Source organism: Anolis sagrei, chromosome 2, assembly GCF_037176765.1.
Source record: "Anolis sagrei isolate rAnoSag1 chromosome 2, rAnoSag1.mat, whole genome shotgun sequence".
Lineage (NCBI taxonomy): Eukaryota > Metazoa > Chordata > Lepidosauria > Squamata > Dactyloidae > Anolis > Anolis sagrei.
Genome location: NC_090022.1, coordinates 250,030,209 through 250,058,010, shown reverse-complemented (window position 1 = coordinate 250,058,010; position 27,802 = coordinate 250,030,209). Strand labels below are relative to the sequence as shown.

General features: G+C 38.8%; 1 protein-coding gene across 23 annotated transcripts in view; it reads left to right on the top strand.

The window, feature by feature from the left end:
• PPIP5K2 (diphosphoinositol pentakisphosphate kinase 2) overlaps positions 1-27,802 on the top strand; it is an 81,792-nt gene that overhangs the window by 2,401 nt on the left and 51,589 nt on the right. For 11 of the 23 annotated variants that reach the window (XM_067464510.1, XM_067464512.1, XM_067464504.1 and 8 more), the window contains exons 2-10: positions 11,399-11,794; positions 12,859-13,054; positions 13,559-13,603; positions 14,294-14,384; positions 16,657-16,742; positions 17,407-17,561; positions 19,035-19,136; positions 20,499-20,660; positions 21,159-21,280. In XM_067464510.1, coding sequence (XP_067320611.1) covers positions 11,654-11,794; positions 12,859-13,054; positions 13,559-13,603; positions 14,294-14,384; positions 16,657-16,742; positions 17,407-17,561; positions 19,035-19,136; positions 20,499-20,660; positions 21,159-21,280 — 1,100 coding nt within the window. In that variant the 5' untranslated portion in view covers positions 11,399-11,653. The other 12 variants (XM_060761853.2, XM_060761848.2, XM_060761858.2 and 9 more) reach the window with 7 other exon arrangements.

Sequence of the window (27,802 nt, the reverse complement as noted above, 5' to 3'; positions counted from 1 at the left end):
AGGGAGGGAGCGCGCGCGTGGTAGTAAAGCTGCGGCAGAAAGAAGAGAAGCTTCGATTCGAGGCAGGTAGCGTGCGCGAGGTGAAGAGAGAGCGCATGCGCACCTGCAGTCGCACGCGCAGCCCAGTCCTCTCGCCTTTTTCCCCCTGCCTCGCTCCCATACACACGCCTCTTGTTATAATCAAGTTTTGTGAAAGAAGTGGCGCTATTCACCAGGGATTCCTCAGCATTGAGCTAGGGCAATCCAAAGTGGTATCATGCTGCATTCCTTGTACAGTGTAGATGCCAGCCTCTTGCCAAGAGAATCAGTTCAATGTATTGTCGAAGGCTTTCATGGCTGGAATCACTAGGTTCTTGTGGGTTTTTTTCGGGCTATAGGGCGATGTTCTAGAGGCATTTCTCCTGACGTTTCGCCTGCATCTATGGAAAGCATCCATATGGCAATTTACAACAGCAAAACAGCAGAGAGGAAACAACCAGGCACATCTTAACACCTCTCAACAAAAGATTTTCCCAGGCTCAGCCAGGCCTTCAAATGCTAATGAAGGTGGTCAGCTGAAACATTCACACCTAGCTCTAGCAGAGAAGAGCTCTTTGCCCCACCCCAGCCATTCCACAGATATATAAACCCATTGTCCTATTTCCAACAGACCTCACTACCTCTGAGGATACTTGCCATAGATGCAGGCGAAACGTCAGGAGAAATGCCTCTAGAAGATGGCCCTATAGCCTGAAAAAACCCAAAAGAACCTAGAATCAGTTCACCTTAGGTTGGAACCAAGTCAGAGGGCCCTTCCAGTGGATTCGGTGGTTTTTCAAGCTGAACACATCTAAGGAGATTGCTGTATTGTGAAATATTTCTAGAGTAAGTCGTAACTTATGCCATATTCTCTTGAGAAAGGTTTGTCCTGGTCAAAGAGCTTCCCTCTTGGTCACACACTCTGCACAATGTGGCAATGAAGGTGGGATGAGATGAATGGAGGTCCTTTCCACACAGCCCTATATCCCAGACTATCGAGGTAGAATATTCCACAATATTAGCTTTGAACTGGGTTATCTGAGTCCACACTGCCGTATATTCCAGTTCAAAGCAGATAAAGTGGGATTTTCTGCCTTGATATTCTGGGATATAGGGCTGTGTGGAAGAGCCCAAAAGCAGCCAGCAGTGAGTGACGAACCGAAGCTGCTGGACTTAAAAGTCAAGTAAAGACCTTTCCACACAGCCCTATAACCCAGAATATCAAGGCAGAAAATCCCACAATATCTACTTTGAACTGGGGCCCCTTCCACCTCGCTGAATAAAATTCCATATAAGGTTTTGAACTGGAATATATGGCAGTGTGGACTCAGATAACCCAATTCAAAGCAGATATTGTGGGATTTTCTGCTTTGATATTCTATGTTATCTCAGGACCCCTTCCACACAGCCCTATATCCCAGAATATCAAGGCAGAAAATTCCACAATATCTGCTTTAAGATGAGTTATCAGAGTTCACACTCAGATAATATGGGATTTTCTGCCTTGATATTCTGGGATATAGGGCTGTGTGGAAGGACCCACACTGCCATATGCAGAAAATGTGGGGTTTTATTCAGCTGTGTGGAAGGGCCATGAGGCTAATCAACTATTTAGTTACTGTTGGAGAGGAGAAGGCCACACATTTTTCATAACTTCTGCTTCGAAAGGGGTGTGAAATTGCCTCCTGGTACTGAGCCTTTTATCCAGCCATGGTCAGCATACCATAGGTTGGGTTCAGGGTAGTTTCTTGTCTTCTATCCCCACCTTCCATCCATTAATCTCTCTCTCCATGTTTGGTGCCTTTGCCTTTCCCTTCTGCAGTGGCAGCTGCAGCATGTGTGAAAGCCCAGCTTTTGGCCGTTCTTCCTGCTAGGACAAGTTGGAACAGAACCTCCAGAAAAGGGAAGGGGAAAAGTGATCCCCTTCCCTTCTCTCCTTCCTCCTTTTGTCAGCCAATACTGTTTTGTAAGGTTTTCCAAGGTATATATGGCTCATGTAGTCATGTTTTTTCTCCTTGTTAGAATATAAGGTATGTGTGTAGGGGAAGTTTCATCTAAGGGTGCATCTTCACTCTGTCAAATTAACTTTATGCTATCAAACTGAAAGTTTGGTGAGGCACCAGCCATCTTCAGCAGAGAAGGCTAAAAGGCCATAGGCCCTTCCACACAGCAGAATAAAATCCCTCATTATCTGCTTTGTATTGGAATTTATGGCAGTGTGGACTCAGACAACCCAGTTCAAAGCAAATGTGGGATTTTTCTGCCTTGATATTCTGGGTCATATGGCTGTGTGGAAGGGTCCCATGTAAATATACATGTCCCAGGATTCCATAGCAGTCAATGTCATCTCAAACTGCATTAATTCTACAGTATAAAAGTGCCATCAGTTTATAGGAGTTGAGGACTAAAGGAAGGGAGCAAAAAAAAACCTTTAAAAGGCAAAGTGGCATGAAATTTATTCAAGAATAAATGTTGTAATCTGAGTTGCTAATTCCACCTTCGAATACAGTTGTATGTAAGGTGCTCAGATTGTCATTCCTGTGCAGCATCTCGCTGTTTGCTTTGTCAAAGCACAGAGTTTCACACCTCACTTAAAGTTTATTTTGTACTTTCACAACACTTCTCTACTATTGTAGTCTTTAAAGTCTGTAAAAGTGCAAATATTTGGAGGAACACTCTGTATTTTTCTAGGAATAAATGTCATAAAAGAGGTTGAGCATCTCTTAGAGAGAATTCTGAATTCAGAATACAGTACTCCAGAAGTGTTCACAGGGGAAGATACTTTCGTGAAGTAATCATTCAGTTGGCTGATGTGTGATTATGATGCAGTGCGGTACAGAAAATATTCAGTTTTGTGTAGACATAGTGCCAGTGTGCCCTGTCTGCCTAGTTTTTGTTGTTGTTGTTGTTTTAGAAATAGAGACATAATCATCTAATCTTAGAATTGTTAAGGCTGTGAGGACCATCTAGTCCAACCCATTGGCATGCAGGAATACACAGGCAATACTCAGTACTGTTGCTGTTCATTAAGCAAGGGTCACATTAACATTCTAGACCAACACAGGATGAGGCGTGTCTAAATAAATATAAATAGATGGAGGTTTAGGTGTACCTAACTGCTTGGGCCAAGAGGTGAGAGAGAGGGCATGCAATACAATCTGTTTTACTATTCTCTTTTAGAGGAGTACATACATAGGTACTCATGCTAGGATTCTAGTCATGTGTGTTAAGGGAAACATACATTATCAGATTAGTAATTTATGAAACGTAGACTTAAAGATATTAGAGCTGATCTTTGATGGAGAGGAACTCCTGATATTTTTGTGTGCTCCACAGCATATAACTCAAAATTCTGTTGGATTGTTTTGTTGAGAGTCTGAACGCTTTTGCTTGCTTTAGCTTTTCTGTTTCTGATGTGTTTCTTTGGTTCTGTGACAAATGGAACATGTTACCAGCTGACTCGTGCTAGGAAGAAAGTTAGCAATTCGTTCCATTGTTATTTAGTTTCTCATCTGTTTACATATTAAAATGAGACTACGTGATTACAGCAAATAAAAAGAATTGATTAAGGCAGCAGGATAGAAACAATCAGTTTACAGTGGTTCTTAACCTGTGGGTTCCCACATGTTTTGGCCCACAACTCCCAGAAATCCCAGCCAGTTTACCAGCTGTTAGGATTTCTGGGAGTTGAAGGCCAAAGCAGCTCAATTTCCTGGAATGTTTACTTTGGCAGTGTGGTCATTCATATCCTGAATAAAGGAAGAGCAAATGTTTATAAAAATGTCATATGGCTGTCTACCGATACAAAATCTAATTTCTGATGTCAATTTCTCCATTAAACCTGGATGCCTAACTTCATTTTCTGGCAACATAATGAAGAATAATTATGTACTTTTCAGTGACTGGATATCATTCTGGAGCAAAGTTATCATAAGCAATTGTTATCATTACTAACATGAGAACAAACCCTAAACATTAGATATGATGAGTAATTAACATAATTAAAGATTAGCTGTATTTTTAAACATCTTCATGTGCTGGTGTATTAAAGAATCAATTATACATTTGTGATAGTTTTGTCCATCTATATCAATCTTCTGAGTAGAAGTTTTTAATATGAAAGGGAAAAATTACATCAATATATAGTGGCCATATATTGTCTCTTTTTTCCAATAATGAATGTAAAAAAGGCCGTAACACATTATTTTTCTGTGTTTGGCAGCTAGCTTGGCAACAACAAAACAGTTATTATGCAATAATTTTTATTTTTATATGACCCAGTTGTGGTTTGCTTTTACAATATTTTTGTGGAATCATTTAATTTTAACACCTGATTAAATGAATAATGAGGAATTGTGACTTGATAGGTATTGACAATCTGCTTGGAATATTTGGAGCACAGAATTGCTTTTGCATTCTCCTGTCAGTTTGCTCTCTAGATGTTTTCTACTATGATAAACAAAACCAAATGACCTTGACTGAGCAGACTTTCCATTAGCCTTTTGTAGAGACTGCAAGCCATGCAAATGTTTTAGATATTTCATCTCTATTATTAGCATTGCCTCTTAAGCTATTAACATTTTTGTTCTTTTATTAATATTTATATACCACCCAAGGGTCAACATTGTCTGGTGAGTTAACAAACTTTTAGAGTTTGGACAAATATAAAAAGTAAAAAAATAGAATGAATAAAATCAAAACAAAATCAGTAAATTATTCATAGAACAAAAAGTGTGTTGTAGAAAGTTTTATGGCCATGATTTAAGTGGTGCATCTGCTAGATGCCCTTTTTTGTTTTTTTGTTTTTTTTGGGGGGGGGGGTTGCCAAAATTACAATTCCCTTTCTCCCTCCTGCAGTCCATCATGTACCCTGAAAACCTGCTCTAGAGAGCAAGGAGTCCATCTGGACCGTTTTTTTTAGTGCTGCGGTTGAAGCAGGGAAGAAAAAAAAGTTCCAGGACTACTGACATTGAACATTGAAGTGTAGCATTGCCAGAGCATCTGGGAAAATAAACAGGTCTTTAACCTGCCACTGAAAAGTCTACAGTATGGGTGCTAATGTGCAAGCATCTTGGGAAGAGCATTCCACAACCAGTGTGTCATAATCAGAAAGGGCCTCAAACTCCTGGCTGTTCATCACAACTCATTTGGCCGGTGCACCAATGAAGGACTTCTGAGTGTGACTTTAGGGTCTGGCTAGTTACGTTTTTAAAGAGGTGGTTCTTAGATAATGTGATTCCAAGCCCTGGGACTTCCAAGTATTAATACGAACATTTTAAATCAGGTATGGAAAAAAACTAGAAGACATTATATCTGGAAAAGTACTGGCACATTACAGTGCTTTAACCAATCCTGTTGCTATGGTTTGAACCAGCTGGAGTTTCTGGACCATTTGTAAAAGCAGTCACAAGTACAACACTGCAGCAGCCTGAATCCCAAACAGGAATTTAATCAGTTCCCAGATTACCTTTTGAGGTAAATATGGATTTTCAAATCTTATTTATGAACAAAAATGCTTTCTATACTGACATGTTTGTTAAAGTATTCTCTAGTGGAATTTGTTACTGCAAATAATTTATTTTTCAGACACAGCTATGAGAAATAACATATATATTCTTTATCAGTGCTAGTTAAAGAGATATATTAGGTTAATACCAGAGCAGGATAAACAAATCATAAGAATCGGACTATATTTGTGTAGTACAAAACATGTTCAGGTTTTCCTCAAAGTAAATAGAGAAAATAATAGGAAAGGAGAATGTTTTTAAATTGTATTTTTTAAAGAAAAGTACATTTTACTATGATGGCAAGGAAAGGACAGATGGAATGGTTCCATATTTATGAAAGACATGCAGATAAAAACTGGTTGGACAACTGGCAGCATGTCACATATTTAGAAGGATTTAATTTTGTGTGCATGGTAGACTCGATATCTACATTCATTTGATAGATTATTCATCCACAAGTACTTTGTGATTTATAGTTGGTCTTACAAATTGATGTACTTTCATAGACTTTCTTCCTTCTGGCATTTTGACATGATTGGAGAGTGGAGAAGCAGCTAATTTGCATAATGATCCATTGTTAGATATGAGCAACTAAATCATTTGCACTTGAGAATGAATCCCTATTAGTTGTGACTCAATTTTAATAACCAAGCTTACACTGGAGTGTAAATTAATTGTGGTGATCATTTTTCGTTAACATTTAAAGAGTTGCATCCAGATTTTGCACTCTGAGTTCTACTTCTCTTGGAAGAAGACACTGAAGTAGTATCCAATTTTCCTTTCTTCCTGTAATTCGCACTGACTCATTCTGTGTTCCTCCAGAAAAACAGCATAGAAGGTGATGCTCAGGTTTAAGGGAGAAGGTCAAATCTCAGAAAATTACCATTTATCTGCAGAGGGACAACTCTATATCAGGCACAATATTTCTTCTTAATTCTTCTATCCTTAAATTAAGGTTGATTCATTTGGAAAGCAACAAGGAATAGAATGCTTTGGAAAATTATGCTTTTCAGTCCTATGTAAGTACAGTGCTGTTACAATTATTTACAAATACGTATAATCTGCTTTCATCTGAACATTTTGAAATGGTACATAGCAAGAAAACATTCAGTATAAAATACTTAAAAACAAGAGAAATTTACGTTGTCTATAAAGCACATGGAATACAGCACCCAAAGTCTTGTAAACTTAGATGAGAGTTCCCATGAATCCCCCCCCCCCCAAAAAAAAAAATTAACAGCTGAGGAAAGAGTATTTCAGATAGTGGGTGCCTCTGATTCCACATCCTTGATTCAATTGTGCACGACTTGAAAATATTGAGACACAAATTTCCAAAAAGCAAACCTTAATATTTCCATTTAACATGAAGGATACCAATTTGCTATGCATTGTATTTAGCATCTATACATTTTGCTATCCATGGAGGTTCTTAGAATCAACCCCCAATGCATATTGAGAGCCCACTGTACGTTGCCAATTATACTTCAGCTTGTCTTGAAATATTAATCTACATTTCAGATTTATTTCATATGTTCGTTCTGAAATAATTTCTTTGTAAATTTTTGACTTTTCTAATCAAAGACATTTATTTAACTTTTTATTTTACTTTAGGAGTTGAACTGACGTTGAGCACTGCTCAGAACTAGAAATACTGAAGGAACTACATCATTTTGCAAAAAATATTAGGAATTTAGCAAATATGCTGTATTGTGACATCTTGCTTCTACGAAGTTTATCTTTTCTCTTTCATTCTTGGTAAGAAAATAAGTAAATGTATGTGCACTCTCTCACACATCCTCCTGAAAACTCTCTTAATATTATTAATTTTTTGGTTGGAGGATACAAAGAAATACACTGTTCAGATTATTACAAATGGGCAAAGTATTTCGTACTAAACTGATAAATAATTTTAGTAATTTTACTTATCTTGGTATAACTATATTAGTTTTCAACCAAAATGAAATGTCTAAAGTACTGCTGTAGCTAGTATTCCCACTAGCTACAGAGCAAAGATGGAGCTTTTCTGAGAGAAATATTGGATCTACAGAAATGAAAGCAGTGCAGGGCTCCCACATGCTTATAATTTGGCTTAGTGTTGTCATAATTATTCATTGGGTCGTCCCCCCCCCCCCCCATGCACACACAAGACTGCTCTTCTGTTTTGAGATTTTTTCTTCTTCTGCATGTCCAATTTGGGATGGTCCTTTATCATATAGATTTAATAAATGGATGCATAAATGCTTTAAGTATAGTGGTCATCTTGAGAATTTCTTACTGAAATAAAAAGCCATTCTCATTATATGTGGCTGTAGTATTGATCACTCTTGTTGTGCTACAGCTTATTGTTGAACATTCCATGCCATTTCATACATTAATTTAGTGAATAGAATGAAATTTGAGATCATAAGCATTTTAAGTTATTTTCATCAGCACTTTGGTCCAAAGGCCTTTTTGATTGTATGCTGATTTAAAGTGCTGTTTATTAAGTAGGATTTTTTTAAGTATTACTCACCGAAACATTGTAACAGTATATTCATTTTGTTATTGTTAACTTGTTAGCTTTTTTTAGTCCCTAGTTTTCTTCCTAATCCAGGACTCATTGCCACTGCCATATGTACTCTACAAATGTATAAATTGAGAGCAGATTAGAGAGTCAAAATGATGGATTTGGATAGGACCCATAGATAAGTCGAGAGCCATTCCACTAAGAGGGAGAAGCTCCTGTCACTTCAGGGGGACAGTCACCCCTAGCTGTTTTGGCCATTTTCCTACCCTGACATTCAAAAAGGCCAGAAACATTGTCATGGTGGAGAAAGTTGAGAGGCTTCGTGCTTCTTTTACATGCTCTTGGGACAGAACTAAGCTCTCGCCTTTCACCACTCTATTTTGAAAAATGGATGGTTCTTTTTTAAAATAAAAGTTAAAGTACAGTGTTCAAACTGACTCATAGATAAATTGATCCAGGTTTTTTGAGTTGGTTTTTGGCTAAAATTTGTACTTATATGTGTGTATATGGGATAATTGGTGATTAATTTTGGTAATTCATAGTAAATTAATCCCTGTGTAAATACAATACAGTAAAAGAGGTTTCACATTTCCAAATATACTTTAAAATTTGTGTGTAAATAATTGGCATAAATTGGCAAAATTAATAGGAAGGTCTGATGTTGACATGGAATATGTGGGGAAAAACATGTAATCTTCAAGATGGAAATATAATATAATCAATCATTTTGTACTATAGAAGTCAGTGCTAAATAATTTTTTTCTTATTAATTGTAATAAACATCCCAATTTTAATGCTTCCCTTTGCTTTTTAGGCACTAACAGTGACCTAATAAATATTGTCCTTGGAGCTATATTGACCTCATCCTTTATTTTGCTAAATTGGGTGTCTGTGATTGTGTAAATTTCCATGACAACAGTTGGACTTAAAAGGTGGTAGGAAAAGCATTATACTCTTGAGCAATGAAGCGCTTAGTAGTTATAGAGAAGTACATATGTATTTACTTGTTAATTGTGTGGATAGTTGAATTTAAAACATCAAAATGCATTAGATATTGTTAATCTCTAGCCACATGTTGTATTTCCTTTGTCATGAAAATTCTGCCTAGCCTGTTGTGGTTGAACTTTGAATTAGCTGACCAGAGCAGTAGGTGCTTTTCCATGCCACATAGTATTTAGTTGGTATAAACAATATAGAACATTCTGATACTGAAAATTCAGGGCCACCCGGACAATCAGCATGAAATGGACTGTATTTGAACTTTAGTAAAAGAAAGCCTGTTTTCAGTGTATCATCTTCGTCTGTTTCATCTCAGTTCAACATTTGTTTAGCTCCAGAGTAAAAGATCTGAGAATACTGAACAGCTAAACTGATTTAAATTTCCAACTATTGACCAGTGGTCTGATTCTGTTGTATACAACTTCTTTTCTGATATCAGCAGCATTTGGTGCTACAGCCCTTGCATTCTAGAAAGGAGGCAAGTCTTGAAGGTCATGATGGTCTTACTGAATCAGCAACTTCATTCTCTTAAAATAGTGTGGAATTTAGTCAATAAAATACAGTCCTAAAGGGCAAGAATTTTAGAAAGCAAGTGAAAAAAAAAGTCTTAGGATTCTTCCTAGATAAGGTGGTAGGTTAGCCATGGCAGTGTATATCTTCATGGCAGCTTTGAGAAAATCTAACAGCAAACCTGTTAAGAGTAAAAGACATGAAGGACAGGGTGAGAAGCAGGTAGCTCTCCAGATATAACAGACTGCTATTGCCATTCCACCTGGTGCCAGTCGTCATCCCCCTCCCCCCCCCCCAACAGTTCTAATAAACTTTCATGTGTAGCCATGTTGGCCACATATCAAAATACAACAAACTTCAAAATCCACAAAACAGCAGTATGTACGGCTATGTCTCATGCATTTTTAAAGGCAGAGTGACTAGGTGGTCACAGCCTCTGACTGTCATCTCCCACTTCAAGATATGTACACAGCATTCTGTGTTTAGGAGAGTTCTGCTATATTTCTGTCTTGCATGACACCTTTGAGAGGTTTGTCCAGCATTCATAAGTATGAGACTCCTCCTATAGTTAGTAGCGTGCTAGTTCTCCATTTATGTGAATCACACAGAGACCATGAAAAAGAAGTACTTTGAGTAGGCATATATGATCTCACAACGCTCTGCCTACCCTCCTCTCTTCATATCCTGTCTTTCTTTAATTCTTTGTATGCATCTGCTTTGGCATCCATAGAACTGAGGGTTTAGCAGGAAGTGTGCTGCATAGACACTTGCTGAGTGGGCCATAGCCCTAGAAGTTTCCAAATAATGCACTGTGGTGATGCAGTCATGCATTTATGTGTGTCCAGAGACGACTGCTTGAAAACTTACAATTGTAAGCCACCCTTGTATCTTTAAAAACATAAAGTGAAGATAAGTATGAGGTAATTCATTGATGCTGTCCCCTAGAAACAACTATACTTTCATTTGTCTATAAATAATCCAACCAATGTGTTGTCACAGCCAGTTCTGTACTGCTCAGTGTGTTCATGCCCTGAACTTTCTGCATTCTCAGTTTATGTAGTCATTGTGTAGACAGACATGTGTGAACCTTTGACAGATAATTCCTTTTCTCTCACGCTCTTTCGTAAAAAGTTCACTTTATTGTGTTTACTGTTACTTTCAAGACACTTAGCACTGTTCTTTTCTAACGTTCTTTAAATCTATTTTTACTGTCTTGGCTTTCATAGCCCTGTTACACATTGGTAGGTCAGTAGCATGTGCTCTCTGTTTGCTATCCATTGTAATAATTTATTGAGATCGTGTTTCATAAATAGAACTTTGAAGGTACAACTTGTTCACTAGTTGCATCATGACAGCCCAAGGAATTGCATTGGAAGGTATGGCTACAGCACTACATATCACATGACATTATTGGCCAACCTTTTATCTTTATCTTCATAATTAGATAATTTTGTTACTAGTTTTTGGAAGAGGGTGAGCTATCTACAGTACCAAGGATCAAGTTTAAAATTCATTTTTCTACTAATGAACTGTTATTACCACATATGGCCATGCTAAAAGTGGTTCTGACTTGTTGCATTTCTTTTCCCCTTTGCCTACTGCTCCCAAATGACCAGTCTGATATTTCTCAGGATTCATATGTGGTTGAGATTCACCTGTTAATTATTCTTCATTTTGCATATATGTTCATCTTTTAATATTAGTTGTTTTAATGTATTATCATGATATTCTGTGGAGTAGTTCAGTTTTGTAGTAAGAAAAGCATTTTCATGCAGGTTAATTCAAATAATGTATATTTCAATTATCAAATACATTAGTATATGCTGGATGTCTTAATCTTTTCCCCTTGCCTTTTTAGTGTAGAAAATCATCATGGAATCTCAGGGAAACGGTAACCTGAAGGATTGCTTTTTACAAATGTAACAACAGAACAATGGACAGATGATACCAATTAAACTGCATTTGGCAGCTGACTATCAGAGCAACAAGCAAGTGCGTAAGCAGTGCCAAGCTGCAAGGATTTTTATTACTCTAGCCGCTGGGAATTATGTACAGTGTCTCACTTCTCACAGTGACTGCAGTTAATACATAGATCACATTAGGATTTATAATTATGTCTGTTAATGCGACGGAGAATGAACTCCCAAGGTTTTTTGTGGGTGGTGAAGATGGCGATGAGCTTTTGGACCGAGCAAGAACAACAGACTTTAATGCCTTCTATGATCATGAAGATGAAGATGAGGAGTATGATTCTGTACGTACTTTGTGCTCATTTTTTTAAGTACCATAGTTTGAACCTCTGTTAAAAATATGTTTTAAGATACTTTTTATTTATAAAAGTCTGTAGGTTTTTTGGAAAACCTCCCGTAGTTTATAATAATGGAAACTACTTATATTGCTGTAAAAAAGAAGTATTTGTATTAGTATTAGTAAAAAATAATATTTATTTATATGTCTTTTCCACATCTCTGGGATTCAAGGCAGATTGCAACCTTCAAAACAGATCCAGATAAAGTTCACACCATACAAAAATGAAACTAGAAGAATTTAAATTATAATTTCATTGTTGTTGACTCAAATCATTTTTGGTATATAAAGTGAAAAGAGTCTCATTTCTCCCTAAAGAAAAATACATAATGTTTAAATCTCTAGCTGTTTAAATATCAGTTAATAGTTTAATTTTTATTATATGGACATTAACTATTTAGGACCCCCAGTCCAGCAGCTTTTGGCTGCTTGTTTCCATGAGTACTCTTTACAAGTGCTGTTTAAATTAATGGAGTCTGCAAAGCAGTCCTTAGTGGGTCCTGACATTTAATTTTGTAAATAATTCCATACCAATATATAATTTTAATTTAGAAGCGATGGATTTGATTTTACACGGCTATGTTTGTTCAGAACAGAACATAGGATTTCTACACTTTCATTAAAAAAATTAAGTTATCCTTTTTACTCTTTCAGTTTCCTGTATTGGTGTTTTTCCTGCAGTTTTGTACCCAAGTTCTTACTCCACATTGGGTATCAAAGCTTGTTGATTTTTCTATATATTGTATCTGTTAGCTCCTTTGTTGAATAGAAATTAAGCCTTTGTTTTAGGTTTTGTTCTCTATCCTGTAATACTGGGAAAAGGTGTAAAAGGGTCATGCTATATAAAATTTGCCTAGAGCACGAGCATGGTTTGCTTAACATGCAGTGAAAACATGGAAGCAGGAGAAAAGGAAAATCCTCAGGCATATATTGTATGATCATTGGCCCTTGTTAAGTACTGCTGCTTATTGTTGCTATTATTATAATTATTGCTGTTCTTGTTATTATTAGCCACCAGAAAGACAGATTGTGGTTGGAATATGTTCTATGGCGAAGAAATCCAAATCAAAACCAATGAATGAAATCCTTGAACGGCTTTCCATGTTTAAGTATATCACAGTTGTAATATTTGAAGAGGATGTCATTTTGAATGAACCTGTTGAAAACTGGCCTTTATGTGACTGTCTCATTTCTTTTCATTCTAAAGGTGATTGTTCTAGTTTTAAAATGTCAGAGTATCCTGATTGCCATATATTAAAATGTTGGTCTTATGGATTATTTTGTGCTTCAAATAAATGCTGTGAGTTGAATATTAGTCAGAAGTTTTCAGTCAGCAATATATGTGGAATTATCCAGTAGTTTATTATAATGGAAACTACTAACTGTTTGTGGTAGAATTTTTAAAAATAAAAAGTAAACCACTTAGATATCTAAACAGTGGTACAAGACAATATTAATCCATTTTATATCTCAATCAAAAACAGTTTTTTTTGGAAGTCAATTTATTTCTATGAGATATATTAATAAATTACCATGCTTACAGTATTCTTGTCTGGAGCAAAATACATATTAAATACACTATGTAACAAGACCTTTTGTTTCTTTTTAAAAGTATAAAATGATTTTAAGTAGAGAAAAACGTATAGCAAGAAATAGAGTGGGGAAGGAAAGTGAAATGTTTTTCACCTTGTCTTTCCCTGTCCCAATCTAGAGTGTCCAAGGAGGTACAAACACTATTCCAATTTGCATGGAAAGGGTATGTTTCTCTTTCCCCTGGGCCTATTTCTCTATTCTAAACCCATCCTGTTATGACTCTGTGTTTTAAAATACAGTTTTAGAGCACAGATTTGTGCACAACACTGCAGCTATAACCACGTATATTTAGAAGCAAATCCTGCTTCCAGTGAGGTTTATTTCCAAGTATATGTGTTTAGAGATGCTGTAGTGTGCAATATATTTTTATCTTAGTTATGAAAATTTATATTTAATTCTATTTTAATTTTCAACTTTTATATGTTTGTTTTCTAAAGTTGTTTGCCACTTTTCATCCTAATATGACACACAAATAAATCGAAGAATCGTTGTCATCTCCTCTGGCAAAATATGAAATTTCCTATAGTACTGTGATACAGTAGTTAGACAAGGGCATTGGAAACTAGCTATTCTCCTGTGTATAGTGTTGATACATAGATCAGAAGTTTTTATTTGTTTACAATGAAGTATAAAACTTGAAAGAAGACTTTAAAAAGTAAAGTGGATCATGCTTAGCATGTTTTGCTTAAAAGCCAGGTTCTGTTTGCAGAATGAGGTATTTAAAAGTAATATACAGCTCTTTGCCCATGTAGTTCAGTTACAATAATTTATTATTCCTCTTCTAGCCTAGTCATTTAAAACCACTTAAATGTAGCTTTTGGTGAGCTAATATTCCTTAATATGTTCTATTTAGGGTTTCCACTGGACAAAGCAGTAGCATATTCAAAACTCAGGAGTCCATTTCTTATTAATGACTTGAATATGCAGTATCACATACAAGACAGGCAAGTATCTTACTATGAACCATAGAAGAAGTAACTGCACTTTTATTTCAGCAAATTTTTGTACGAAAGAGACTGTGGCAGTATATTGATCATGACGGAGCAGGGTTCCCAATCCTTTCGAACCAATAGCATTCCTAAAAAGTGTTGAGAATGCAATCAAAAATGGCTTCTGTGTGGCCAGTCATAGAGTGTAGGTAATGCCCCAATCCACCTCTTTCTCTCTTTTGCTCTTTTCTCACACATGGTTGGCAAAAGTGAGAGGAAGAGAGGGAGAAGCCATGGAAAGCAGAAAAGTAAAGTGGAAACAGACAGAGTGGGGAAAGAGGGCAATAAGAGGAAGAGGGATAGCAGAGAGGGGGAAACATAAACACTGAGATTATACTGGATATGAAGAGAAGGAGCAGTTGAAAGAAAGGAAAGGTGAGAGGAACAGAGAAGGGGTCATGTCATTCTCTAGAATGAAAACAGCAAGATGCTATTGAAAAATCTTTCTCCCCGGAATTCTGTTGCTTCAGGCAGTGATCTTTGTTGAGTGATAGGATACCCCTTTTACCCCTTTCAGCTATTATTTTTCCTGATCCAAGTGAATATAAAAATTGAATGGACCAGCCCTATGAACTGGGCCCTATGGTGAGAGGAAGCCCACTGCTTGCCAATGACCCTTCAGCAATGGGGCTCCTTTTTTCCTTTCCTTCAATAGATTTTTTGTTGTCGTTGTTGGGGGCATGTCACCTTTGTCACTCACATATACACAATCATGCCAGTCAAGATGTGTCTCAATGCATGGCGCCACATTGGAATCTTAGTCATAGTGAGACTTTAAGGAAATATCATCACCTCTAGAATTCATTTAAAATTATGGCTGTGATTCTTGGATGCGAACAGGTGGTTGCATCATGTGATTGAATTTTGCTAATTCATTTTTATTTACTTGATCACAATAGCAGTCATAGTTAACATGCCGAACAGAAAACTAGTACAAAGTTGTAACGTGGCAATATTAATATTAGAGAATAATATCGACATAAAGGAAATGTGTATGAAAAGAAACACATTCATCTTAACAAAGTGATGAGTGTTAACTAAATCAAATGTCAAATATGTCACATCACAGATCAGTTTAGTTTCCATTCCAGTAATGTGGTACCACATAAATTATCATCATGAAAGCATTAGAATATAATAGAATATGCCCTAGGGTAAACTTTGCATATTTTAAAGAGATAGCAGATCTGTGAAATTTAGGAATCCAAGCATAGTGCTCAGCATGAATCACATCTTTCACCATTTCGCAGATCCTAGAGTCTCTCCAGCCTCACATTTCATTCTTTCATCACTTGATTGTGTATTGTGTTGTGTATTTTGAATCTACACTTGATTGAATCCATAAATCCAAAGTCCACGCCTATGGAGAGTTAACTGTCATGTCAAGAATCCACTTAAGTATGTGAGATCATTCTAATGGTGTCCAGTTATGTTATGAAAATTGTCCTAAATTATCTGAAATTCACTGAGTTTTAAGTCTACCCCAACATAGGAAATGGTGCATTTGCCTGAATATAAACCAGGATTTATTCTGAGTAGACATGCATAGGATTGCATTGTAAGAAGTTTAATTTTGTATCAACCGTGAACCCAGTAGATGCATATAGGCATTTACTTGTCTCAATCTCAGAGCCATTTTGAAATATTTTTACAATAAAACTGCCTACTTTTACATGGAACATGAAGCATTTTTGAGCCTTTTTTTTAAAAAAAAGGTTATGCCAAGCAAACGAGCAAACATCAAGATTATCATGTTAAATTCTGAAATCAGGTGGTGAGTTCCAACAGAGTCATAGCATGAACCGAGCCACTGAGTAATAAAGTGTGTGTAGGAGGAAGAGTAGAAATGATTTCTGAGACCCTGAGCTAAAGTATACAAAATCTTAAAGCTAAAACAAATTCATGAAATAGATGAGGACTAAATATATGAGGCATTAATAGAATAGTAGAGGACAGGAAAATTGAAATCTGGGTTTCGAGGGAGTGAAATATTATAGTTGAAAATAAATATCCATTTTGAATTTTGTGCTGGAATAATTATTTTAAAGCACTTTATTATGTTGCTGTTTGCACTTGTAATAATTCATTGGTTTTGGCAATGGTGCATTCCCCTGTATAGTCAGTACAATAATGAAAACATCTTATATGCTAGTTTTTTGACCATGCATAGTAATCATTTCCATTCATAATATTTCAATGATCAGAATTATTTTGTGTCTTTTTTTAGGAGAGAAGTTTATAGTATTCTCGAAGCTGAAGGTATTTTACTTCCCCGTTATGCAGTACTAAACCGTGATCCAAATAATCCCCAAGGTAATTTAACTTTTAGAAAGAATTATCAAAAGATTTGGGCTGTTGTTTTCAATAGTGCCATTGTTTCCATGATGGTATGCATCTATGGCACAACAAAGGAAGAGTTTTGTCATACAGTCAACTGCTTTTCTTGTAGAGACCCTTTTCAACTGTAATACTAAATATACTTATTAGATACTAGTACTATTAAACATGTTATAAGCCAGATCTGAATATATGTAAGTAAGATTGCACAATCAGCCATAGTTCTACACACAAAATTACTCATTTCATATTTCTGAAATTTATAAACAGGCAGGTTGTTAATTGTTTCAGATAAAAGTTGTTTGCTTAGAGAACATTACGTATTAAAGGAAGTAAAAAAAACGGGCGAGATATTAAGTCAGAACAAATGGGTCTGTTCAACAAAATGTAGCACTTTGGAGTGTTTCTGTTCAAGGTAATATTTAACTCCAGTTTTATCATTTTTTTTTCCTTTTTTTCCCCGTCATGTATGTGGAAACATGCAATTGTGGGAATTGGACAAAAATCACAATGATTGCTTAACACTGCAAGTCATAAAGTTTCTTAAAGTGTGCATTTAGAGTTTGGAAATAAGATATTACTCATCCCCATCCTTTACTCTTGCTTGTGACTCAACGTGCTGTTCATATTCATTTTCTAGAATGCAATTTGATTGAAGGAGAAGATCATGTAGAAGTGAATGGAGAAATATTCCAAAAGCCATTTGTGGAAAAGCCTGTTAGTGCTGAAGACCACAATGTATATATTTATTATCCAACATCTGCTGGTGGAGGAAGTCAGAGACTGTTTCGGAAGGTGATGGAACTAAAATGAATAATAATTAATCTGTTCCAGTTTCTTTCAAAATAATTTTTGATTTTTAGCACTGGAATGTAAAAAGGAAATAATCTTAGGTGAAAGAGTTCTAATTGATTCAATCCCAGTAGTTACATTGTATATTGCAATAACTAGAAAATTGCAGGTAATTTTTATACATTGTATGTTTCCTGTAATATAATAGATCAAAAAGGATAGTATGAAATTAACATAGATAAGAAATTGCAGTAGGGATTATACAGAGTGAGGCAGCATAACTTCCTGGAGGCCCAGGTATCTGCGGTGGTCAGAAGTTTCTGTAGCTCAATGGGTTAAAACCTTGAGCCAGCTGAACTGCTGGTCTGAAGGTCAGCTGTTTGAATCCACGAGATGGGGTGAGATCTCATATGTCAACTCCAGCTTCCCATGTGGGGACATGAGAGAAGCCTCCCACAGGATGGTAAAACATTTAGGCATCCGCTGGGCAATGTTCTTGCAGACAGCCAATTCTCTCACACCAGAAGCAACTTGCAGTTTCTGGAGTCGCTTCTAACACACACAAAAAAGCCCAAACAAAAAAAAACATGGAGCACTTTGGCACATTTAAAACTTGTGTGCCAACTGCAGGAATTCCTTGGATGGTGATACACTCCTTAATTACATCCTGTTTGGATTACTGTGGGGCTGCTTTTGAAGAGTGTTCAACTGGTCCAAAGAGCTGCGGCCAGGTTGCTAACTGGAGCTGACTACAGGGATCAGGCAACCCTTCTGTTGCAGCATCTCCACTGGCTACCAGTTTGTTTCTGGGAACAATTCAGAGTTCTGGTATGATCTTTAAAACCCAATATGGCTCACATCCAGGGCATTTGGCTGACTGCTTCTCCTTGTATGAACCTACCTGGGCCCTGAGATCCTCAGGAGATGCCCTTCTCTTGATCCCACCTTCATCTCATGCTTGGTTGACGGGAACAAGAAAACATGCCTTATCTCTCAGTTGCTGTCCCTCAACTCTGGAACTCCCTGCCCAGAGAAGCCAGTTCTTCTGACAGCAGTCTAATTTTTTTTTATTCTGGTAGGCTTTTACAGAAGGAAGATTTTAAGATCAAATCAATGGTGCTGTGGTTTTAGCTATGGATAGGTTTTAATTGGTTTCAAGGGTTTTAACTGTTTGTTTTTAATACTCTTGATATTTAATTCCATTTTAATGTTTGTATATTTTTAGGTTTTCAATTGTATTGTTTTGATTTTTTTGTGAGCCGTTTTAAGTCTTTTAGAGAGAGAGAAAGCTGGCTACAGATGATGATGATGATGATGATGATGATGATGATGATGATGATGATGATGGGTTTATTCCAACCCTTTCCTTGTTTCCTGTCATATTTAGCATACTCACACCTTCCTAAGCTTATGTATTTTATTTGATAAACTGAGAAGTCTTGGTACAAAACAATTTTGATGGGAAATGTGTTTCAGATTGGCAGCAGAAGCAGTGTTTATTCTCCTGAAAGCAATGTGAGGAAAACAGGTTCATACATTTATGAGGAGTTCATGCCTACAGATGGCACTGATGTGAAGGTATGACAACTTGATATTATGGTTTATATTTAGAACAATCAAGTGGGTAAGAAGTGCAGCAGCTTTACATGAGAAACTTATCTTTGTCTGAAGCATTTCTATTATTACATTGAAATAGTTCAGATGCCATCTTTTGTCTTCTCCAAAAAAAAATTTCTCTCTTAAAATTTATTTGCTCTCAGTTCTGCTCTAAAATACAGATGAAATTGTTCTCTTTTTGTTTTCTGAGCATGCACTCAGATAAATATTATTTTCCGAAAAATAAATTATTCTAACATTTTAGACCTAAAACTTTATTTTTGGGAAAGTCTGCCAAATAAAATGTTTTTCCCACTCTGCTTGGCCCAAGATACTTAGAATAGATTAACTATGATCATTGTGATATAAGTTAGTCTATTTAAGTTCTGTTGATTTCAGCAACTCCAAATATGACCAGATCTGGTTTTCCAGTATTTTAAAATTAAGTTTACACGTATGAACATAAAGAGTTGATAAAATCATATTTAACACCAGCCATGTATTGGAATGTTTTGGATTGATCTGTGCAATCTGTAAGCAGTTGTTCTAAGACTGTTTGTGTGTGTGTGTGTGTGTGTGTGTGTGTGTGTGTGAGTGATTGAGCTTGCTCCTGATGATTTCCAATCCCATTTCAAAATTTTCCGGTGCCAAATAGCCAGTGTTTGTTTTGTGAAGTGTGGGACAAAAATGTCCAGCTTATAACATGGATCCCTGTCTCAGCTGGTGATGTAATTTCTCTGTCTCTCTTTCTTTTTCAACTGGTAAGGCATAGAGGGCTTCTACAAAGAAAATTTCCACTTTTTACTGAGAGGCTACTCTGATGCCTTTAAAATTGATGATTTGGTAAACAGTGTAAACATGCACTCCAAACAAATTAAGCTTGTATTTTATAGTTCATGCTATGCAATTTTATCCCAAGAGCTAATTTAAAGTCTTCCAAATGTATTGCAGACTTTTTAAACCATAGAGCTCTCCTTTTGGAGAACGCACCCCAAGCTGTATCACAGAGAATATGGACAGGGAAGGTATTGATTCAGAGCATGCTTTTGCTGATTGCATATTCTTTGGAAATCTGCCAATTGTTGTAAGCAAACTAAATTTGAGCTCTGCTTAATAAATTTGTAGCAGCTGCAGAGTAATATGAAACTTTAAGCAAAGTTGTATTATCAGTTATAACATAAATTATAGTTTTGAACTATTTAGTCCTTTTGAGCTTATCTCTAATCTCCCTATCGTGTGAAAGTAAATGAACCCAAATTCAGAGGTCTTGGAGCTGGAGCATGCTATGAAATGAAACTTGTCATGCACTTTCTTTATTCTCTATCCCCTTTTCCCCAAATAAAGGTCTACACTGTAGGACCAGATTATGCACATGCAGAAGCTCGTAAGTCCCCTGCTCTTGATGGAAAAGTAGAGAGGGACAGTGAAGGAAAAGAAGTCAGATACCCAGTCATTCTTAATGCAAGAGAGAAACTGATAGCCTGGAAAGTATGCCTCGCTTTCAAGGTAATGTGTACACTTGGTGCACAAGCAAAACTGGATGTTTATTCTCTGATTTTTTTTCTTTTATAAGGGATAAAAAATTGCTCTTTTTAGCATAGTAGATATCCCTGACCTTTGAGTTCTAATAAAATTATCTGCCTGCCTCTGTTATTAGAAGAGAAAGTCCATTGAGAAAAAAGAATATCAGTAGAGGCTATTTCGCACAAAATTGAAAGCAAGGTCTTGTGCCTTTGCTAATTCAGCTGCTTCAGATTGAAATATGCATTTAGGATTTTTAGTATTGTAAATTGTTTTATGAATCTGTGTTGGCGCTTTAATGGGATAGGATGAAGAATAACCATTTGGAGGGATATGAAATCCAAGGGTCCTTTCAAGAGTTCACTCATTAGCCTGTTTGTTACTAGTAAAGCATTGGTGTTTGTTGTGACCATATAAGATTATGGATGAAAATGAAAACATAAGCCTTTGTAAACATTTGAATCTGTATTTTTCTCTTGGCAGCAAACAGTTTGTGGCTTTGATCTGTTACGTGCAAATGGACAATCCTATGTCTGTGATGTCAATGGGTTTAGCTTTGTGAAGAACTCTATGAAATATTATGATGACTGTGCTAAAATTCTTGGGTAAGGATTGAGTGTAAACCCTGAGTAAGTTTTTTATGAACTTTAAAATGGGATATTGCCTGTCTGACTTTTTTTCTTTTTTTAACAGAGCACTTTTTTGTAGTTTAATCATCTAATTAATTTGGGTTAGCCAAAGGCTTTTGGAAGTGCACTGCATTTCCTATAGAGCAAGGGTTCTTAAACTATGGTAGTGAGGGGCTCCACAGCACCATGCTGCTTCTTCTGCGTGGTACTGTGAAATCCACACCTGTGGTAGTATTTCCCTGCGTCCACGCAGCTGACTCGGATCTTTCTTGAAAGCTTTTCCTAATTAGGGACTCCAGCCCCGCCCATCTACTCCTAATAAAGCCAGGCAGCGGGGCTTGGAGCCTTAATTCCTTTTGTCCGCGAAAGCAGCAACAACTCGGTGTTCTCTCCTAAAACAACTATTGGTTTGACTCAAGGACTCCAGTTTGACTACTCTAACAGACAGCAATTCCAACTTTTGTTCTGGGACCTTTGTTTATCCTATTTAGGCTAGTGGGAGGACAAACCTACTCCCTCCCTCTAAAACAAAAACAAAAAAAATGCCGTGTCCTCTGAGGCGCAGGCTTTTTTTGCCTTTGGCAATGGGCAGTAACTTATCTTCTTTTTCTTCTGTTCCCCTCGCTCAGAAAGCAGGAGGGAAGAAGATTTTTACCAGCCTACCACCCCTTACAGACCCAGGAACTGGTAGAGCTTGTGGCAACAAACTGCCACTGTGGCTTTGTGCCAATAACTTTGTTTTGGGTTGCAGCCACGCCTCTCAGCTGTCTCTGTTTTTTAAGGACAGCTTGCTCTCACTGCCCGTGCTTTCTCTGCCCCATTTACCCCAGCAGGCAGTGGACGCTGCAACGATCCCTGCCATGCTTTTGCCCCCCTCAGGGGAGGGGAGGCTCAAGGCAGCCACGCCACCTGTGTGAGTGATGGCTAGCCAAGTCTTGCCTCCACGCCCATGGCATATAACGCCTTGGAGGGGCCTTTGGGTTGCAACAATTCCTGCCATGCTTTTGCCCCCCTCAGGGGAGGGGAGGCTCAAGGCAGCCACGCCACCTGTGTGAGTGATGGCTAGCCAAGGCTTTGCCTCCACGCCCATGGCATATAACGCCTTGGAGGGGTCTTTGGGTTGCAACAATTCCTGCCATGCTTTTGCCCCCCTCAGGGGAGGGGAGGCTCAAGGCAGCCACGCCACCTGTGTGAGTGATGGCTAGCCAAGGCTTTGCCTCCACGCCCATGGCATATAACGCCTTGGAGGGGCCTTTGGGTTGCAACAGTTCCTGCCATGCTTTTGCCCCCCTCAGGGGAGGGGAGGCTCAAGGCAGCCACGCCACCTGTGTGAGTGATGGCTGCCAAGGCTTTGGGTCTAAGCCCATGGAATATAACTCCTTGGAGGGCCCTTCGGGCTACTATCCTCCCTCTGCGTCATGCTGCCTGGGAGCTTCAGTGACGGCTCAGAATGTAAGTACTGTGTCTTTTGGACCCCATCTCCACTCGGCCCATGCCTCAACAGGTAGGTTGCTACTCTTTTGCATAGGTGAACTGCACCCTCCTTTCCTTTTCAAGGATTTGTAGTCCCTTCTTTTGGTTTTCAGGAGTTTATTAAAACTTTCCTAGCTCATTCTGGTGCTTCCTTCAGCTGCAACCAGTCAATGAGTCTGATGTAGATTCTGACTCCTATGAGTAGCAGATTTCTCCTACTCTTGAGGAGGACTTTTCCATCCCAGCTTCCTTAGGGGATGTGTTACCTAATTTTTCCTCCTTGATTGCTTAGAGGATCTGCTTTTCTCAGTTGAGCAACAGCAGAAACAAGCTCCAAGTACAGTTCTCCCAGCACTTCCATATTTGCTTATGCTTGGAGAAAAACAAAGGGCAACTCCTGTATCTGTGTCTGGAATTTCTAGTTTGTAACTGCACTTTACTGCATATGCACCTTTTCAGCAGAGTGGTTAGTTAAGCCTACTAAACTGAACTTTATTGTGGTCAAAGTTGTTTAATCCACTGTGATAAGAAGATCCACCCCACTGCTAGCCTACTCACTTGCATGATTCATTACCATGCTTGTCTGGCAGCCTCTCAGGTGCTCTTGTGGCATAGCTCAGCACCTTATTTGGATCTTCTTCCCCTACAACATCAACAGATCCCAAGGGCTTTCTGTCAGTAGTATCTCACCTTAGCTTCTCATCACAACGCTACGGCTAAGCGCAGCACCGATACAGTACTAAGGTGTTTGCTGCTGTTGCAGCAGCCATCCACCAGCATGTGTAGATCCTCTACCCTCTCCAAAGTAGGCAGAGCAATGGCAGGATAACTGCCCATGGCAGAACATAGCCTGCTTCTAAGTTTGGCTTTTTACCACAATCTAGCCTAGATTGTGGTGGCCAGCCCCTCAGCTTAATTATCCAGGGGTGACAACAAACTAAGGGAAAGAAGAAGATCAGGGCCAATAGTTTTTTCGCATGCATTTTCTCTTCTTTAATAGCCTCCAACCCTTCAGCTCCAGTTTTTGGAGCTCCACCTCATCATTTTTAGATGCATGGCATTAGATCTCTTCTCACTCATGGGTGTTGGAGATTACAGAGCATGTTTATGCAATTGAATTTTTCAAACTGTCCCCAGTAGGGACTCTACGGGCCACTCCTCCTCCTGTGTTATAGCAGGAGGTAATTACTTGTTTCAAAGGAGCAGTAGCTTCTTTACATCTTTCTATGTTTCCTTCTTTTTCCTTTTCCCCAGCTGTTTTTTGGTTTCCAATAAAGGCAGTGGGCTTTGGCCAGGTTTGGACCTTACAGGATTTTATGCATATATTGCATATTGCAAATTTCAGGTATTGTCATTACCAACCATCCTCCCTCTGTTATCCAGCAAGACATGGTTCAGTAGCATTGATTTGAAGGATGCCTTTTTTCATGTGGTATTACTCCACAAGACAGTAGATTTTTGTCACTTTTTACTAGCAGTCAGGCTTTTTCATTTCAAGTTCTTCATTCTGGTATCTCCACAGCTCCACAGGTGTTACTAAGGAGATGGCTGTATGCCGGCTCATCCCTGGGTGCACGGGGTAGTAGTTTCCCCCTATATTTATGGCTGGTTGCTGGTGCACAGTCCTGTGAGTATCTACAGAGGAACATTCACTTTACTCTCTTTATAGCAGACGCTTGGTCTTTTTCTCAACAAGGTAAAATCTCTTCTTCAGCCTATCCAAACAACCAATTCATGGGGCCTGTATTGGACTCTTGGCATGCAAGAGCCTACTTGCTAGAAGACAGGTTTCTGAAACTGCATTCATTAGCTCTTTGAGTCTGGCAGAAGCCATACATCCATGCCAAGGATGTCCAGTGCTTTTTGGGACACATGGCATTCACCACAGCTGCCACTCCTTTCTCCTGTTTGCACCTTCGGCCTCTCCAGAATTGGTTTCTTCGGGCACTTCATCCCATGCAGGATGAGCCCAATGAATGTGTCATTGTCCCTCTAGCCATCCACAGGTCTCTCAACTAGTGGACTCATCGCTCCAATCTCTGTGTGGGCGATGTTAGCAACCGACACTTCCCTCTCAGTGTGGTGAGCTCACCTCAAGGGTCACACCATCCATGGTCCTTAGGCGGCCATAGAGGGCATGGAGCACATCAACTATTTGGAGTTACTCGCAGTACAAATGGCACTGCACCTTCTCTCTCATTTGCTCATGGACAGTATTGTCCACCTTACTACCACCACCACGATTGTGATTTGCTTGCCCTCATCATCAGAATCGGGGACTGGTATACCATAACCATCAGTGCCATTCATCAAGAACTCTCTTGCTGGCTCCCTCAGTCAGACAGTTTATACTGACCACTAATGGTCCCTTCATCCTTCCCAGGCATGGGAACTCTTTGTCAGATGGCACACTCCCCTTCTGGACTTGTTTGTCTTTGGAGCACGTCTTGCCTCCACCAGACAGGCTGTTGGGAGATGCCTTCCTCCTGGATTGGACATCCACCCTCCTGTACATCTTTCCACTATTGCCAGTGCTGTCCAGCGTGGTCTCTCGTCTTCAAGCAGAGCAGGTAGATTGCATTCTCATCACGCCATGGTGGCCCCGCCAGCCATGGTTTGTCATTCTGCTCCAACTTGCAGGCAGCTGTTACATTCAGTTGCCACTCAGACCAGACTTGCTGGCTATGAACAACAGCCCAGTCCCGTACTCCCAGGTCACTCAGTTCCGGTTGACGGCGTGGCAGCTCCAGCCTCAGCCCTCTCTCAACCAGTAAAGGGCATTTTGGACCTTGCCCTGAGCCCTGCCACTAAACATTGTTACATTTGTAAGTGGTGTCATTTTTGCATTTTTTTCACAAAAGCAAGGGGTTCAGCCTCTGTCTGCTTCCACTTCCCTCCTCTTGGATTTTTTGATCTCTCTGTCAGATTCAGGACTCTCATTATCATTCTTGAAGGTCAATCTGGCAAATATAGATTCGTTTAGAAGCGAGCATTCTCTTCCTTCTCCTTTATCCGATCCTTTTGTAAAGAGATTTCTGCAAGGCTTTAGAAATTTCTGGCCCCAAGTAGGCCTGTGCCCCCCTTGGAGGTTGGAGGTTGTTCTTTTCGCCCTTACGAAACCACCATTTGAGCCAATGGTCACTTCTGACATGTTCCATCTATCATGGAAAACGGCATTTTTAGTGCCTATTACTTTTGCTTGTCGCGCTAGCGAGCTTATGGCTCTTGAGTCGATAGTCCTTACCTGAAATTTCATAAGGATGTCATGCTGGGCACAGACATTTCCTTCTTACCTAAGGCAGCATCATAGTTTCATATGTCTCAGGACATTGTCCTTCCAACCTTATTTCCAAATCCTTCTACTCCCCTGGAGCAGTCTTTGCACCTTCTTGATGTGCGGAGGGCTCTTGCGTTTTATGTCCACCGCACAGCTCCATTACGGAAGTCCCTACGACTTTTTGTTAAGTACCGTAGGGATACTGTGGGCCTTCCTGTTTCTACCCAGAGGTTTCGGCCTGGATAGTTGCAGCTATCCGGCTAGTTTGCGAAATGGCAGGACTGGACTTACCTGTTCAGATCCATGCTCATTCCACTAGAGCATTGGCACCCTCCATGGTTTTTTTGCTCAGTGTGCCTCTGCATGATATCTGTCGAGTGGCCATATGGTCAACAGTGCATACTTTTGTCTCCCATTATAAATTGGATTTAGCTGCCAAGAAGGAGACGGCTTTTGGGAGAGCAGTACTTTTTTTTTCTGCACTAGCATGACACCCGCCATCCGTGGGACTGCTCGCTAGTCTACCACAGGTGTGGATTTCACAGTACCACGCAGAAGAAAGTAAGGTTGCTTACCTGTAATCATGTTTCTTCTAGTGGTAACTGTGAAATTCACACAACCCGCCCATCCTCCCCACATTCTGTCATGCCTTTTATCTCCGACTGTCTTTCGCGGTACGGAATTAAGGCTCCAAGCCCCGCTGCCTGGCTTTATTAGGAGTAGATGGGCGGGGCTGGAGTCCCTAATTAGGAAAAGCTTTCAAGAAAGATCCGAGTCAGCTGCGTGGACGCAGGGAAATACTACCACAGGTGTGAATTTCACAGTTACCACTAGAAGAAACATGATTACAGGTAAGCAACCTTACTTTCTCATCTCCTCCTCTTTCCTCCTCCTGAGAAATGCAGGAAAATCCTCCCAGGGCACAGACCCTCCCCCCCCCCCCAAATTCGCTGTCCAGACTCTTTTCCTTGCCATCCAGACACCCCACCACCACCACCCTTGACTTTCTTTGCTTCCAAAACCCTATTTCCCTCTCACCGCTTCGGAGGTGCTATGTTGGTTTTTCAGTACCAATTCTAAATTAGCCATTGAACAATAGAGTGAACAGCTACAAACAGTATCCCTTCTGGTTGTTCAAAGCTAGTGCTCACAGGAGGTTTGAGCATGAACTCTGAACCACCTAGAGCTCAGGATCATATGACAAGTTGATCCTGTAGCTGCAGACGATAAGGCATCTTCATCACCATCAAACTTCCCAAATCTTAAATTTTGGAAGTTTCACATTATATCTCAACCCTATTTTGTCAATGACTACCTTGATTAGAATTTGTATTCACAGTCTTAGATATGCTTGTTTAAAGAAGGATATTGTGATGTAATGCAGTATTAATGTAGTGGAATCAGTTTTTCAATTTATGAAATACACACAATTGTATTCTATTTGTATTAATATTTAACATTCTTTATTCTTGATATCTTTTAAATTTCATGACCTTCTTTAATGCTAAGCCTATCCTACTTGATCAAGGAGTTACATCTTCTGAATATCTCTGTGTTTGTGGATTTTAGAAGCCTCCATACTTTCTTGTACAACTAGTCTAATAGAAATTCATCATTATTACTTTGTGTTGGCAGGTCTTTGAAAAGAGATTGATTTTTGGAATGTTTCAGACAGCAGAGTACATTATAGCCTTTCATTCTGATGACCCCTTTTTTGGCAAATTGAAGCTAAAGCCTGATGAGATATA